Here is a 17,628-nt window from a genome sequence, read left to right as displayed (position 1 = left end):
AAAAACAAGTCACGTAAGGCGAAAATACAACATTTAGTCAAGTTGTCGAACTCGCAGAATGAAACTGAACGCACTGCATTTTTTCACCAAGACTGCATAATTGTCAGTCTTCCGCTCGTGGAAAAGGCAGTGAAATTGACAAACCAGAATAGCGGGGTAGTGGTTGCGCTCAGCAGCAGAGCACACTTGTCTGTATCTCTATTCTTTTTAACATTCTGAGCTTGTTTTTAATCCAAACATATCATATCTATTTGTTTTTGGAATCAGAAACCCACATGGAATAAGATGAAATTGTTTTTAAATCGATTTCGGAAATTTTATTTTAATAATAATTTTCATATTTTTTTAATTTTCAGAGCTTGTTTTTAATCCAAATTACATATTCATATGTTTTTAGAATCAGAAAATGATGAAAAATAAGATGAAATTGTTTTTGGATCGTTTTTTAAAACAAATATTTTACTTACAATTTTCAGATTTTAATGACCAAACTCATCAATTAATTTGTAAGCCTCCATGCTGAAATGCAATACCAAAGTCCGGGCTTTGTCGAAGATTACTTGACCAAAATTTCAACCAATTTGGTTAAAAAATGAGAGCGTGACAGTGCCGCCTCAACTTTCACAAAAAAGCCGGATATGACGTCATCAAAAACATTTATCAAAAAAATTAAAAATTTTCTGGAGATATCCTACTCAGGAACTCTCATGTTAAGTTTCATGAAGATCGGTCCAGTAGTTTCTCGAAATCGCGTTACACACACACAGACACACACACACACACACCAATCCTTGTCTCGATTCCCCGTCTATGTTAAAACATGTAGTCAAAACTTGACTGAATGTAAAAACGGCAATGATTTATGCCACTCAAGTATTGTTTGCGCCACAGTTATTCAAACAACGTGGCCAAAGAATGAGTCTCTTTCTGATCTTTCGATTTTAAATACTGTTGGGCAGCAAAAGTGAGTTTGACTAACAATGACGAAGGGTGAATAGGCCTACATCTTAAAATCTTAAAGGACCAACGGTTATACTTCCTTACACATCTTCGCCAGAGTGCGCCAAGAATTTGTTGTCGAGTGATGAGGCTGTTTAACAATTATTGTGTAACCTTAGATTGTTCTTTTGTCGATTTTGTTTTACATACCGAAGTTGGCCAAACATTGCTGTGAAGGGGTGAGTCAATTTCCGAGGTCTGGTGAGAGGGAGATGGCTGCGCAGTTTCGAGTGAATGAATAGTCGTCGCTTTCTCAATTTCTGCTCCCTTGATGAAGCAGTTGAAAAACCTTTCTTTGTACGAGAAATTGATAGTGAAAAAATACACCAACAATAAAAATGATAACTTATTGGACTGGTTCCCATTATAGAATAAACGAACCGCTCTCTTATGTCGACTTAATGATCTTTGCAGTGAACGGATATGTGCACAATAATGAGACAATGCGAACGAAAAGAACTTAACTCAAAAACAAAACAAAAAGACATAAAAACAAAAACGCACACAACTTGGCCAGGTAAAGAGGTTGTGTCGATTTGTGTAATAAGAAACGACACTGATTTAACAAAGCAAGGTGTTTCTTCGTCACCATCTCTTCCAAAGTGAAACTCTGACGTCAAAACAAAGTACGAGAAGACATCAAATTCTGTAACTTCTTCTGCCTGTCTCCCGAGGATTGGAAAATAGATATCGAGAAAAAAAAAAAAACCCCATCATTTACTAATGATCAGCAGTAGAAAATTACTCCAGTATCACCGCCAGGGTATGCAAGCATTGGCATCCTATATCATTATTACGAAATGTATAACTTTTATTTTTACTTGCAGAGGGCCATGCTTTCCTATTGTCATAAATGACACAGATCCTATTGGAAGGCCATGTATGCAGTTTGTTAGATCCTTATCCTACTCCTTTCCTAACGGAACAAAAATGGGTATGGTGTTTCACGAGTTTTTGTTTTGAAATTGTTTTGAATTGTGCGTACGGTTGATTGAGTATAATTTCTGGTAAGAGGGTTGTTCTATGTGTGTGTTTGTGGGGTAGGTTAGGGTTGGGGGTGGTGAATGAGAGCTATGCGTGTCAGTGTGTGTGTGTGTGTGTGTGTGTGTGTGTGTGTGTGTGTGTATGTGTGTGTGTGTGTGTGTGTGTTTGTGTGTGTTGGTACGTACGTGCGAGCGTGTGTGCTCGAATTAGCTGGTTATCTGTTGAAAGATTGGCTGGCAGTCACATGGCTGGCTTGTTCATTTAAGTTCATTTCTTCATCTCTAATCACCAACTCGAACCCTTGCAACTTGAGGATGAAATTCTTGTAAAGGCACATTCTTTCGCATGAAACAAATTCGTCTCACGATCTCACATAAGATCATCGTCCCTCCACTTGAACACATTCACAAAATGAACACTCTGACTGATAACTCTGACTGATAACTCTGCAGTACACAGCTTTTTATTTTCTGTTGTTTTAGGTTTATTGATGGATTATCTTCGCAGATTGACAAAGCAGAATTTGTTTCAAGAAATTAAATGTTTTAAACAATTTCCCTCTGCACAGAAAGCAGTGCGGCTTTTATTTGTTAGTACGTGTCTCAGTGGAGAGATGAGCCAGACACCGCGTCAACACCTAGCCAGATCCCAGATGTAATGGTGAGCGGTGTTGACGGGAAGGAGTGTGCCCCTACTTTACGAGTGTTCTTGTCTTCAGTCCCCAGACAACAGCTCAACACTCTGACGGCGTACCTCGATGCCTCAGCGGTATATGGCAACACACAAACAGTTTTGGACAAGCTGAGGGACGCAGAGGGTACGTGCACGAAACATCATTCATTCTAAAAGGGAGAGGGATGATCTAAGAAGCAAAGGAAAGCAAGCGCCTGGTTTATATATTGGTTTAGTGAGGAAAAGAAAACAAAAAGGACAAACACTGAGAATGGGCAACATTCAGCTGACAGGAAGACAAATTATGTATACAGTGTTGAAAAAAAATGGTGCATTTTATTTTGTTAAGGGGGGGGGGGGGGGGGGGGGGGTGAGACAATTGTGTGTGTGTGTATACATTTTGTGGAGATCCAAGTATAAATCTAAGAACGTTTTCTGTTCCAGGGACCCTGAAAGTCGGAGCGAACAACATGTTACCAGAAAATCCAAGCGGAACTTGCATGAAAGAGCAACAAGGAGATTACTGCCTGCTTGCTGGTATGTGTTAAGAGCTATTAGGGACGTTTAGATACTGCGTTACCTATCAGCTACGTCACGTACCAGGACGCGTATCTCACATGTGGGTCGCGCTGCGTCTGGTGATTAGGTACGTAATCACGTAGCAAACCTTTCCATACGTCAGCGCAACGTATGTCAGATATGATCAAGTCCAACCATCCGAGGAGGTTGTAAGGATGCTCATTATTTTCTTGAATCTTTCAATTCTAAATTCCGGTATTACGGAAATCTACCGAAAATTCCGGAAATTGCGGTCGAGAGAACCTTTTTGGGCGTGAAAATTCGAAGTCGAAATTGTGGTAGTCACCAGGACTGTGATTTCAAGGCTGACCGAAACAGCCTTTTCTGCGCATGTGCACAGCAAGGTATTTGTCGGATTCCGCGGTTTTGAGATCGACATTGGTCCGAAGGGTAATATAGGGCCGATCTCTGTGGGGACGAAATGCCAACCAAAAAAGCGAAAGTTGTACAGAAATATCGGCAAAACTATTAAGTCAAGTGGCGGTGTCTGGTGAAGTTTAAGAAGAGCGAACCACATTCATTTTGGTGATCGACTTGAGATCAGTGCAACAACAAAGCTAGTCAGTTAGAATACGAGTCACGTCGCGGCACGTGTCCCGAGGTTAGACGCAGCATTAGTTTTAACAAAATGCAGTACACAAATGAACATGGAAACAAACAAAAACACGAAATTATGTTTGGCAAAACATGAGCCTGCTTCGCATCGAGTTTATTTGACCTAGGTCTCTACTTCCACAGAATCTCCCAGACCTCAATCAATCAATCAATATGAGGCTTATATCGCGCGTATTCCGTTCTAAGCGCAGGGATTTTTATTTTAAAAAATTTTTTTTAATGCAATTTATATCGCGCACATATTCAAGGCGCAGGGATTTATTTATGCCGTGTGAGATGGAATTTTTTTTACACAATACATCACGCATTCACATCGGCCAGCAGATCGCAGCCATTTCGGCGCATATCCTACTTTTCACGGCCTATTATTCCAAGTCACACGGGTATTTTGGTGGACATTTTTATCTATGCCTATACACTTTTGCCAGGAAAGACCCTTTTGTCAATCGTGGGATCTTTAACGTGCACACCCCAATGTAGTGTACACGAAGGGACCTCGGTTTTTCGTCTCATCCGAAAGACTAGCACTTGAACCCGGCCACCACCTAGGTTAGGAAAGGGGGGAGAACATTGCTAACGCCCTGACCCAGGGTCGAACTCGCAACCTCTCGCTTCCGAGCGCAAGTGCGTTACCACTCGGCCACTCGAACCGATCTCTCACTACGGTCAGTCGTGCCAGAGACATAGATGTAGGTCTATGGTCGCGCTCATCAGTGACTTGCGCTGTTGCCGAAATTCAAGTCTTTCTGAGTCTAAAACTGATCTCCATTAATATTTCTCCAATATAGCAAAGATCACAGTTCTTTGAATCGAAAAACTTACAACAAAATGTTTAAATGAAATAAACGAATCGGTCCTCTAAAATAAAAGGTAGCTTCTGGAGAGAGTTATTATGACTGGTTTTAATGCAGGATGTCTGATGTGACAGAATGTAAGGTGGTTTTGTTCACATGCATCTTGACTGTAAATAGTCCAAGGGCGGAGTAGGGGTGGTGGGGTGGGGGGGATGTTACAGGGGTTCCGGATCCCCCCCCCCCTTGCTGTCAAAAAAGCAACAAAAAAACACCCACAAAAATTCAGTCTGTGGAGAAAAAACCCCAAAAACATTTTCTGTCTGTGAAATTTTTGTTGTTGTCGGGAGCAGATATCAATGAAGATAAATTGCCATTATTTAAAGGCACAGTGCAGCTCACAGCCTTCGTTTTGCGTTTTTGCTGCAGCTGAGTGCATTTACAGTTCAAAAATCCTCCTATGGTAGTAAAACAAACCCAAAACTACCCAACGACGACATCTGTGAAGCTCGACAATTTCTTGTTCACGCGAGTGCATAATTACGTAGTGTTTGGTCGGAGTTCGATTCAACTGAGTGATTCCGGCCTCCATTTTGTTTTACACAAACTCATGATGACGTCTGACATAGTTTGCTAGTGACGTGTCTTTTTGTGCATGATGTGGTGATCTACCTGATCTAAATTTAGATCCAAAAATAGGTCAAGACCAGCCGGGTCCGAGTACGAAATTAATTCGTAAACAAATCGCAGTTCTTGACTCTTTGGGCGCAAGTCAATGAAACTTGGTAGTTCTTCTAACGGATAGCTGCCTGATGTATGATTAAAAGCCCCAGGGGCTCCGTGCACCTGGATTTGACAAGTTCAGTACCTTTAATACTAACTTTAAAAGAAATAATGAGTGGCTGCTGACACCAGTTTATCATTTCTAAAATCAAGGATAAGCCACAAATTAATAAAATAGCTAAAATTCTTCAGCCAGACCCCCCAACCCTTGGACCCCAGGTTGTACCCCCCCCCCCTCTAGCTCTTTTGCTCCGCCCCTGAATACTGTTTTTTTTAAATTTTTTAGATAAAGTAAACTTGTCTTTGTTAACTTGCATATATATCAGGTGTCTTGTGTTGTGTGTTTGTGGTGTGTGTGATCGAGCTTCTGTGTGTGTAGTACAATACTGTTAAACATGGTTAACAATTTTGTACTTGTTTTGCATGGTAGCGCGCGAATTAACGTGTCGTTTAATCGTTTTCAAGCTGGTTTATGGTTGATAAAAAAGATTACTCAAAGATGCCTCAAATTACGGAAAAGTACCAGTTGCATTCCTGATTTTCATTTGAGGGGTCTGAAATCGGGTGACCCGTTCCAACGGCTCTGCGATATCACAGCAAACCATGAAGCACGCAAGGACGACCCAAGTTAAATTTAGAAATATCATCTCGACCAATATACTCCCATGAAGCAAGTACCTTGCTTGAGGAAGGTATGTTTAAAAATTAATGCAAAGGATGGAATTGAATACATTTTAACAGACTGAAAATTCAGCATAACAGTACTAGTAACCCTTTTCCCAGAAACAGATCAAGTCTGCTGAGTAACCCAATGCACACGTGTATCATGTGTGTGTGTGTGTGTGTGTGTGTGTGTGTGTGTGTGTGTGTGTGTGTGTGTGTGTGTGTGTGTGTGTGTGTGTGTGTGTGTGTGTGTGTGTGTATTTATTTTGGTTAGTAAAACAGCCTTGCAAGAATGTGTTGTTTCATAAAGACTTTGTAAACGACCTGCAAGTAATGTTCCGTCCAATTCATTTCAAGTGATGGCCAAGTTTGGGCTCGCACATATAGGCATGCACGTACGCACGCACACTAACCAAAATAAACACACACACACACACACACACACACACACACACACACACTCACTCACACGCACACAAACACAAACACACTCGCACACACACGGCCACATCAATTTACAGACAGACAGACACACACACACACACACACACACACACACACACACACACACACACACACAGCCACACACCAATACACACATTCGCACACAAACTCACCCGCACACACACAAAAACACGCCCACCTACACGGATACAGAGAGACAGACAGACAGACAGACACAGACACACACACACACCATGTACAGGGGCGGAATAGGGGGGGGGGGGGTGTTACAGGGTTTCCGGAACCCTCCCCCCCACCCCCCGGCTGTCCCCCCCCCCAAAAGATAGCTTTTTTTCTGTCTGTGAAAAAAAACCATACTATATGATGTCGGGAGCAGATATCAGTGAAGATAAATGGCCATAATTTAATACTAACTTTAAAAGAAATAATGAGTGGCTGCTGACACCGGTTGATCATGGATAAGCCACAAATTGTTTATAAAACAGCTAAAATTCTTCAGCTTCAGGGGGGCGAAGCCCCCCAACCCCCAAAAGGGCGTTGCCCCTGTACCCCCCCCCCCCCCTCTGGCTTAACTGCTCCGCCCCTGCACACACGCACACACACATACAATTGCCGCGCGCACGCGTGCATCCATCACCACATTGTCCTAAAGAAAGAGAGGAAAGGAAACAGGCAAACAGAATGAGAGAACAAAATCTAAATCTTTTCTCGAACTGAAAGTTCAAGTCACAGCGACACCCACACAATGACAGCAGCAGTTTCAACATAGGGTATTGTTGCGGACTTCAGCGCACTGTCCACGATTTTTTTAAAGCACGAAATGCATGATGTTCGAAAGGTGTTTTGCCCTACTTTGATACGTGACGTGGTACCTAACTAACAGTTTTGAAAACATTCCTCTGCGTGACTTATCTCGATAGGGATCGGTGAGGCCGGGGCAGGTGACGCAATATCTAAACCTCCCTATTGTGTTTTCAGCGCAGCAATAGGGTCTGACAAATGTAATGCTGACGAGTCAAAATGTTTGACCCTATTGCTACATTTGAAACACAATAACGTTTATATTGCTATTCTGACATGATATTCATTGTCGAAAACATGTTTTTGTAATCGACAACTACCCACATGTTCCATGCTGGCTGTTGCAGACGAAGCTTCAGTGCGCAAATCCCTTGGGCATGTACCGTTGAAATCACGGAACATTGAAACACTCGCAAAAACCTATGCACGGAGAATGTCGAGATGACTGGATGCTTCGCATTAGGTCAATTTTTCTGGTTTCATATATGACGTCACATAGCATGCTTTAACAAGTAACGTGCATTTGCTGTTCGAAAGTTTGACTTCTGCTGCGGATAGCCTCTTTCGCAAATGGTGACTGCGTTGAGAGAACAAGGATCATTAATTTCAGAACAACATTGCATACAATGGACGTTGCACAGGGAATGGGGAGTTTGCTGATTCAGTGCAAGCTGCAGCTACTGGAGTTTTGCAAGGCTTGTTGCTTGTCTAAGGATTGGATTTTAACCAGAATGTATTTCATGTTCGGTAAGAACACAATTGTTGCAAATCACATCGTCTAACCACTGTTATGTACTTAATAGGATTGCTTAAAATAAGCAATATGCTTGAGTTAGAAATCCTAAAAGCCATATATTGTTTATGTCATGATAAAAAATGAATAAAGGCTCATATCGTCTGTCGATCAGTCACAGAAGCAAACATGATCAGGCATGCGTGAACTTCCTTATCCATGGCGATGAAACCGGAACTGCGTGTTGGTAAAATTAGTTGTAAACAAAATTGAACGACACCCGTCGAAATATGCAATGGTCGTCGAAATAGCGCTGCGTTAGACTATCCAATCACAACCCCCGAATTCTCCCACGTGTCTATCAAAATAGCATTATGTAATCATCTGCGGTTTGAACTGGGAAAATGGTAACTGGAAACGTTCGCTGATTTTTTTTAATACTTTTTTTGCTTTAAACAGGGTTAAAGTTTAAGGGAATTTGTTGGTCTTTAAGCGGTTAACACTAAGAACATACTTAACATGAAATCGGCAACTTGCTTTGTTTACAGGTTGATATTTCGTTTAATATATGTTTCTTGGATGAATCGTAACACAATCAGATGATATGACCTGTTGGTATGACAGATTTACGGTGTTTTGTTTTTGTGTTTTTTGGTTTCTTCTAAATGAGGATTCGTGACTTCATTGCTTCCAAGGCAAAGCAACTGTTCCACAACCTATAAACACCACAACCTATAAACACCACAACCTATAAACACCACAACCTATAAACACCACAACCTATAAACACCACAACCTATAAACACCACAACCTATAAACACCCTACACATTCATTTTCGGAATTCGTCTATTGTCTTTGTAAAAAGATTTTTCGGCGTTTTGCCGGACTGCCAAAAGCTAAACGACGTCCCTGCAAGGCATTGCAAATTTCGACCATTTTATAAACACAGTGGGCAAACAGTAACAACCTAAACGGTATGACTAATTTTTCAGGCGACCACAGAGTCAACGTGTTTGTGGGTCTTGGAAGTTTGCACACCTTGTTTGTCAGGGAGCATAACCGCATCGCTTCTGTTCTCAAGGGACTCAACCCTGCCTGGGATGGTGAAAAGATCTTCCAGGTGAGGTGTTGTTTTAAAATGTTTTGTTCCGTTATGTTGAATTTAAGGTTTTAATTCAGAGCTCACAGTTCAGTGACATTATCGTCTTATATTTTGATGGTAGTAATTTTGTTCATCAAAGAAAAGAATAATTTTTGTGGAATTAATTGATAGAATAAGCTCCAAAATTAAGCGTAATTTGGTCATTTGTGTATTTGATCGAGGAAAATATCTGCCATGGTTGTCCCACTTTGCAAAAATCGCATATTTTTCGTCGACATAGTTTTCTCCCTTCCTTTCTAAAAATAAGTGCGACGATGTTTTCGCTCTAAACCCCTTGTAAATGAATTACATCTGTACAGTTCATTCCGCCACTTTAATTGTGAGTAAAATGGATTCATGCTTACAAGAGAAAGTTCTGCAAAATCAGAGGTTTAGATGGCAGTAGAAAAAAATGTCCATGAATTAACAACGCTAAAGTTAAACATAACACTTTCTTCCATGTATCCTTCCATTTGGACGCATACGAAAACCGCAACAGCCTGGTTTCTTTGTGCGTATATAGGGTATTTTTGGCTGAATAGATTTAGACGATAGCACTAGGTGTTAGTTACAAAATAAACCCAACGAAAATATTCAAGTACAGTGCTGTTCTGATATGGGATACAATACAATACGATAATACTTTTTATTACCATTTTAGTGCACCATATCACTAATGACCAATCAAGGCTGATTCTAGGTGAACCTCTAAATGTTATAACGGCCCTTTTTATTTATCACTCTAAGATTAAAGGCACAGTAAGCCTCCCGTAAACCATCACAGAGCTCCCCGAGCGTCTAAATACAGTACAAGCATACTTCCATTTGAACGCTCACCGAACGGGAACATCCTGGCTGCTTTCTGTCGAGCGTGAGACATTTTCCAAGAATTTATTTTCGTAGACTTGTTCCGTTAACAACAACGGCGCCTCGTTTTTGCGCTAGACCTAACTTTTAAAATCTAAATAATAAATTGACAGCTTGTTACACAAACATTCTTTAATCATAAAAGAATTCGTTTTTCATCAAGACAAGATCAGAACAATTCGAAGTTGTGAAAGTTTAAAAAAAGAAAAGCCCGGAAGCAGGGTCACGCAAGGGTCGTAGCAGACGACGGCCGGTTTATCAGTGCAAATCGCCGTTCCTCTCAACAGTCACAAGCCATCGCTAGAGTTCTTGTGAACCACAGCCGTTGTTTCGTGCATAAAAAAACGTGCTATTGTAGATAAGCTCACGTCGAGTCTCATTCAAATGACTAACTATGACGACTGCATTGTGAAAAGGGAAAACTGGATCACACGGGTTCACGATGGCTCAGGGGTAAGATAAACCACGCAAAAATAAATTCTTTGAAAATTGTTCGCTCTTTACGGAGGGCACCTAGGATGTTCTCAATTGGTGAGTGTTTAAATGAAAGGGTGTTTGTACTGTGTGTAAAAGCCTGACCGTATCTGTGATGGTTTACGGGAGGCTTACTCTGCCTTTAAGAAAGACAAACAAAAACTTTGAGCTTAAAACTTCAGGATGAATTATTCTAAATAGTGACAATTTTTATTTTTAGCAATGAAACCCATTACCTTGTAAAATACAGAAAAGCCCAGTTTGTCGGTGGGGGTGGGTATAGAGGCACCACCCACCTTCTGAAAATGACTCAGCTCGCTTGAAGCTAACATGGTAAAAGTTCCGAGGAATCAAATGAAATTGCGTGACTCAGTTTACTTCAAATGCAGTTTTAAGTTATTTCCTTACCGTCTAATGTTGATAATGAATCTGACCCTTTCTAGTAGACTAGAGAAAGCAAAGCGAGAGGGTTATGGAACCTGATGTGAGATTGTTGCGTGAAAACCTGTCAGTATGAGTTATTTCTAATATGCTGACTGTTAGCAAATGATAACAGACATGTCGAGAAAAAAGATATCAAGCATGAGCCTTTTAGGCGAATGCTGATATCGTTTGTGAGACATGTCTGTTATCATTTGCTAACAGTCAGGATATTAGAAATAACGGTTTTATTACCGTTTAATTCGACCAAAAGAAACTTCGAAGCGACCCTGCGAATAAGACAGAACAACCACAATGGGAACTTGAGCGCTCCTACCTAGTACCTGATTATGCCTGTCAGTCAAAGAATTCTCGTGACCTGGGTAACACACCTGACGTGATGAATATTCACAGGTCAAATGCGGTTGACACACAACAATCTCACAAGATAAACCATGTTGAACATGCGTTTCGGTTGCTTCGCTTTTTCTTGTTGAACAGAGAGCGACAGATTTAAAACCGAATCCAGACGGATGGGAAATGACGTAAAGATACATTTGACGTGAAGCGAGTGACACAATTTCACTTCATTTTTCCGAACTTAGATAATTTAGATTTCAAGTGAGCGGGTCGGCATTGCACACCCAGAGGATGGGCGGTGCCTTGTTGTTCCGTACAGCACCCACCGACAAAATTCGCTTTTCGGTATTTTTTTTCGATAAAGAGAGTAATATCTGACAGCATTTGAAGTGTCATTCTTTAGAATAAATCACGCTGATATTGTTGATTTAAAATTTTACTTTGTCTTGTTAATTTTTAGCTTGATAAACAAAAAGGGTCCCTGCCTGAACGTTATAACATTTAGAGGGTCACCTAGAATCCGTCCTGATCGGTCAAAAAGCCATATGGGGCACTGAATTGGTAATAACTGTTAATATTCATGAGGTCAAGTGTGTGATTGGCTGCGATTAGCTGCACGAGGTCACGTACATAAGGTCACTATAACCTCGGTTCAATCCCGTCCCCATTGGCTATTCTGTCAAAAGAGTTGCGGAATCAGTTGGAATTTTATTTTGGTCGAAATAAACTGCATGGTAATAAAACCTTTATTTCTAATATGCTGACTGTTAGCAAATGATAACAGACATGTCGAGGAAATGTAATATCCAATGAACCTTAATAGAGATGGCATTGTGACTGGCCATGAACACACAACATTAAAAGACATCAATATAAACAACTATAACAAACATATACGTAAACACACACACACACACACACACACACATACACACACACGCGCGCACGTACGCACGCACAATCACACACACACACACACATACAAACACGCGCGCGCACGCGCGCACGCACGCACGCACGCACAATCACACACACACACACACACACACACACACACACACACACACACACACACACACACACACACACACACACACACACACACACACTCTCACTAAAACTATATTATCTCAAAATGAGAAGAAACCTATTTCAGAAATTAGCTGCGTAGACTTGCAGCATCTCTGGCTTGACTAACAATCTTATTGTCTTTGTATATGAGCAGTACTGTACCCCGCACGTACGCTTCTTTCAAACAAACAAACAAAACTGGTTCATTTATAATGTGTGTGTGTGTGTGTGTGTGTGTGTGTGTGTGTGTGTGTGTGTGTGTGTGTGTGTGTGTGTGTGTGTGTAAATCTTTCTTGCTATCCTCCAGGAAACACGTCGCATTGTCTCCGCACAGATGCAACGCATCACGTACGCAGAGTACCTTCCTTTGGTTCTAGGGAGCGCCACCATATCCAAGTATCGTCTGCGGGAGGGCGACTTCCAGTACGACCCAAATGTCGACGCGACCATAGCCAACCATTTCTCCACAGCTACCTACCGCTTTGGTCACTCTCAGGTCAATCCAATAGTCAAGGTGAGCAGAAGAAATAATGGACTTTCGCCATCTTTGAGATCGATTGGTTGGTTATTGTTTGTTCGTGTCCCTGCAACCTATGTGGCTTCTAGAGACCGATTCAATGCTCAGGCATGGTACTCTTCCGCCGATCGGCGGAAATCCGCCGAAAACGAAAATCCGAAAAAAAAAGAAGAAAAAAAATCAAAAAAAAAAAAAAAAAAAAATCAAATCTGCTGATTGACTTGAGATTATTATTTTTTCTTACTCAAGCCTTGTTATCTTTCACTTATATCCCTCTCAGCTTCAAGGAGAGGGCACTAAACACATCTGAATTAGTAAAAAGTCGTCAGCTTCAGGGGGCAACGCCCCCTGACCCCCACAAGGGGCGCCGCCCCTTGACCCCGCAAGGGGGCCTGTACGGCCCCACGGACACCCGGCTTTATTTCAGCTGAAACTGCCATTCCTTCAGTACCATGCCTGATGCTTCAGATCAAAGAGACAGCGTTCAATGACCTACGATACCGATACATGCACAGCCTAGCGGTCACCTAACGAGTAACATTCCACTGCTGACCCATTTCCCCAAAAAATAAAACCTCTGACGTCAAAAGCGAAGCAAAGGTCGAGAATGCGAATAATACAAATAATGGCGTCCCGTAAACATTGGATCGCTTCTCCTGTACGTATCCCAGAAACCGACAAAGAATTTCGAGAACTAATTTTGTCTCGGTGTCTTTGTCATATCAGCAAGAGAACATGCATTGACTCGTAAGGTTACCGCTAAATGCTGCGTATATAATTATTGGTATCGTATAATTATGATGAAGACTAGGTTTCAGACACTGTCTTTAATCAATGATACAACAAGGACTAACCACGCAAACCAAGGGTTCTCCTCTTGACCCTTTCTTTTAAAGTAAAATGTCGGCCGGGAGAAGCCAAACAACGTTCCACAAGATGTCATAGCACGAAGATGACGTCCTGTCTATTTTCTGTCACTTCTTGTCAACATATTTCTTCTAAGAAAACGACATAATGCTTTTCGAGAATGAATTAATGATTGTCTCTGTGAATCTAGTCAAATCGGATATGCAAACGTATCAACGCCAGACTGCGCATGTGTCGTTGTCGTGTACGCATCATTAATTCTTGTTTTTAACCATCTTTCAGCTCGGGTCGCAGAGGCTTCCTCTGCAGAACACCCTGATGAGACCAGGCTTCGCGCTCAACAGCTTAAAAGACATCTTCGAGGGCCTGATATCGGCTGCCACAGAAGAAGTGGATCAGTTCTTCTCTGACGGTCTCACTTCGCACATGTTCGAGACCAACGCCACAGCCATGGATGGCCTAGATCTTGTTTCTCGTGAGTTTCTGTTATCATTGTAAGAGGGGTTGTAGTTGTGTTCGTTGTTGTTATCTCTGTCGTCTTCGTTGTCTTTATAATGTTTATCGTTGTCTTCATTGTCGTCACTCTCTGTCTGTCTGTCTGTCAGTCTGTCTGTCTGTCTGTGTGTTTATGTGTGTATGATTCTCTTTTTGTCAGTGTGTGTAAGAGTGTGTGTGTGCTTGTGTACGTTGTTGAATTTTGTTTTATATCTCGCTCTCTCTGCCTGTCTATATTCCTCTCCTTCTCTCTGTCTCTGTTTGTGTCTCACTCTGTCTCCGTCTGTGTATTGTCTGCCTGTCTCTGTTCCTCTCTGTGTGTCTCCGTCTCTCTCCCCCCTCTCTCACCCTCTCCCTGTCAGTCGGTCTCTCTCTCTCGCTCTCTCTCTCTCTCTCTCTCTCTCTCTCTCTCTCCTCTCTCTCTCTCTCTCTCTCTCTCTCTCTCTCTCTCTCTCTCTCTCTCTCTCTCTCTCTCTCTCTCTCTCTCTGTCTCCGTCTGTCTCTGTCTCCGTCTGTCTCTGCCCTCTGTCTGTCTCTCTTTTCTCTCCATCTCTCTCCCTCTCACTCTCTGTGACCCTCTCTCGAAGTTAAATTAACTTCAGTTGTTGCTGTGGTCTTGGCTTCAGTCAACATCCAGAGAGGTCGTGATCACGGGTTGCCTACTTTCAACGACTTTAGAGAGTACTGTGGACTGAGCCGCATCTCCAGCTTCAACGATCCTGAAGTTGTCGATGAATTGGGCAATATTTACAGGTGACTGTATGATATGTCTTTTGTATTCATCCCTTGACTGCCGAAAGAATTTAGTTTTAAACAAGTCGCGCGCGTAAAGCGAAATTACTACGTTTAGTCAACCCCTCGAACTCACAAAATGATATGAACACACCACTTTTTTTTTTTTTTTTTACCGCTAAGACAATATAGCTTTGTCGATAGCCCGATGCCATGAGCCAAGAAAACTGCGCCTTTCACGAAAAAAGCGGGCAATAAATGAAAAGCCAGTATAGCGCAGTAAAATTTGGTTAATCGATCCAAACGTATTTCATCTTATTCTGTATCATTTCCTGAATCAAAATAGTATAGGTATGACATGTTAAAGGCACAGTAAGCCTCCCGTAAACCATCACAGATACTGTCAGGCTTTTACACACAGTACAAACACCCTTTCATTTAAACACTCACCGCTTGAGAACATCCTAGGTGCCCTACGTAAAGAGCGAGCAATTGTCAAAGAATTTTTTTTTTGCGTGGTTTATCTTACCCCTGAGCCATTGTGAACCCGTGTGATCCAGTTTCCCTTTTTCACAATGTAGTCGTCAGTTAGTAATTTGAATGCGACTCGATGTGAGCTTATCTGCAATAGCACGTTATTATGTGCCTCTGACTATGCACGAAACAAACGGCTGTGGTTCACAAGAACTCTAGCGATGGCTTTTAACGAGAACCACGACCTTGCGTGACCCTGCTTCCGGGCTTTTCTTTTTTCAAACTTTCAAAACTTCGAATTGTACTGATCTTGTCTTGATGAAAAAAGAATTCTTTTATGATTTAAGAATGTTTGTGTAACAAGCTGTCAATGTATTATTTAGATTTTAAAAGTTAGGTCTAGCGCCAAAACGCACCACGTTCCGATTGTCTCTGAGCAATCGGCGCAAAATTAATTCTTTAAAAATTACTCGCTCTTTGCGTAGGGCACCTAGGATGTTCCCGTTTGGTGAGCGTTCAAATTGAAGGGTGTTTGTACTGTGTGTAAAAGCCTGACAGTATCTGTGATGGTTTACGGGAGGCTTACTGTGCCTTTAACTCTAATAATATGCTCACAATAAAAGAAAATAGGTATTACGTTCGCAGGCTTTGCGGACCCTAGCGTGACCTGTCATGGTCTTCTGCTAGCCAAGACTTACTTCATTTAGTCTCGGTGATGGCTGTTTTTTTAATGTTGATCTTTCAGTTTCAACCTGACATATATTGTCTAAATGTTTGTATATCGCTTCCCGCGACTTGTTTATTATTTGAGAACTATGTTCAGCCTTCAGTGATGATCTGTCAAATAGTCTAGCAGTGAGGAAAAAAACTCAAGTTCAGATGTAACATTCGTTTCTATGATTGTATTTGTGTGTTTCCGTTGATCGCTATGGAAGTTCACAAAGAATACTGGTTCAAACTGGTACTATGAATGCGAACCGGATTAACACTGTAGCTTTAGAATGAAGGTTTAGATCTGCGAAACACAATGCAATGAATTTGTGGTGATTCAGGGTTACAACGCAAACAATCGCTCCAAATGACATTTTACGACATGACGTCATTCTGTTTCAGCTCCCCTGATGACGTCGACCTGTTTATCGGCCTGGTGTGTGAGAAACACTCGCTCGGAAGTCTGGTTGGACCTACACTGTCCTGTCTCTTGGGCAAGCAGTTCAGGGACATGAAGTTTGGAGATAGATTCTTCTACGAGACGCGCGGACCCGTGGAAAGATTCACCTCTGGTAAGCGAGAACATTATTTTGTTCTTCTCTATGACGGCTTACTAACGCCAAAACCATTTAATTAGAACGAGAAAAATATAAAGACCACTGAAAATTACCATTTTCCCCCCTGCGTTAACGCTTAATTTTCACGGGAAAATTACAATTTTTATGTGATGATGTCATGTCACATCATAATATTAACGCGAGGTTTTGACGCAGGCACGCTGAGGCAAAAAAAAAATAAAAAAAATTACTAATTTATACTGTTAGTAAAACGTTATCCATGTGTATTACACAGACCCCGTGATAATTATACGTTACACGTGATAATGGAAACCACAGGTTTTGGTGTTTGTAAGCCGCCATAGTTATGGATCCCTCAGGGTTAACATAGAGTGTGAGCGTTGCGTGTCACACATGTGTCACCCTGCCACCAGCGCAGAATGTCACCGTCTTACAGGTTGTGCGTCTTGGGCATATGTTTCCAAGTCACTATAGTCTTTCGCTAAAAACTCGGAATCTTTAACGTGCACATCCGTGCTTGTATTTCATGCACTTACAGTCTGCACTGAATGGTGACTCCCCTATAGACAAATCACCCGGTGTGTTCGAGCCCACGGGTCAATAGCAACAAACGGCGGGCCACGAAGCCTGCGTGCTACCGACTGGACCCGGCCAGTAAAATGAGAAAACCAGAAAAAAACGAATTAAAGACAAAGGATTACGTTTATGGAACGTTTGGACAACAACGTTTACATAACAGCCCTTCAATTGGACGTAGAAGATACGCATCAGACAACAATCGAATATAAGTAAAGCTGTGACTTGTCTTTAAATGGTTGTTTCTTCCAAGATTAA

At 41.6% G+C, this 17,628-nt stretch overlaps 1 protein-coding gene across 1 annotated transcript in view; it reads left to right on the top strand.

The window, feature by feature from the left end:
• LOC138949178 (salivary peroxidase/catechol oxidase-like) overlaps nucleotides 1-17,628 on the top strand; it is a gene marked incomplete in the record, with an annotated part of 63,033 nt that overhangs the window by 40,733 nt on the left and 4,672 nt on the right. Inside the window, 8 exon segments of the mRNA XM_070320950.1 lie at nucleotides 1,827-1,933; nucleotides 2,702-2,800; nucleotides 3,100-3,192; nucleotides 9,080-9,207; nucleotides 12,728-12,934; nucleotides 14,087-14,279; nucleotides 14,926-15,052; nucleotides 16,619-16,788. Of these exon segments, the coding sequence (XP_070177051.1) occupies nucleotides 1,827-1,933; nucleotides 2,702-2,800; nucleotides 3,100-3,192; nucleotides 9,080-9,207; nucleotides 12,728-12,934; nucleotides 14,087-14,279; nucleotides 14,926-15,052; nucleotides 16,619-16,788 (1,124 nt within the window).

This window comes from Littorina saxatilis, linkage group LG15 (genome assembly GCF_037325665.1).
Source record: "Littorina saxatilis isolate snail1 linkage group LG15, US_GU_Lsax_2.0, whole genome shotgun sequence".
In the NCBI taxonomy this organism is placed as follows: domain Eukaryota; kingdom Metazoa; phylum Mollusca; class Gastropoda; order Littorinimorpha; family Littorinidae; genus Littorina; species Littorina saxatilis.
The sequence above is the reverse complement of the archived record's forward strand: the minus strand, read 5'-3'. Positions and strand labels throughout refer to the sequence as shown.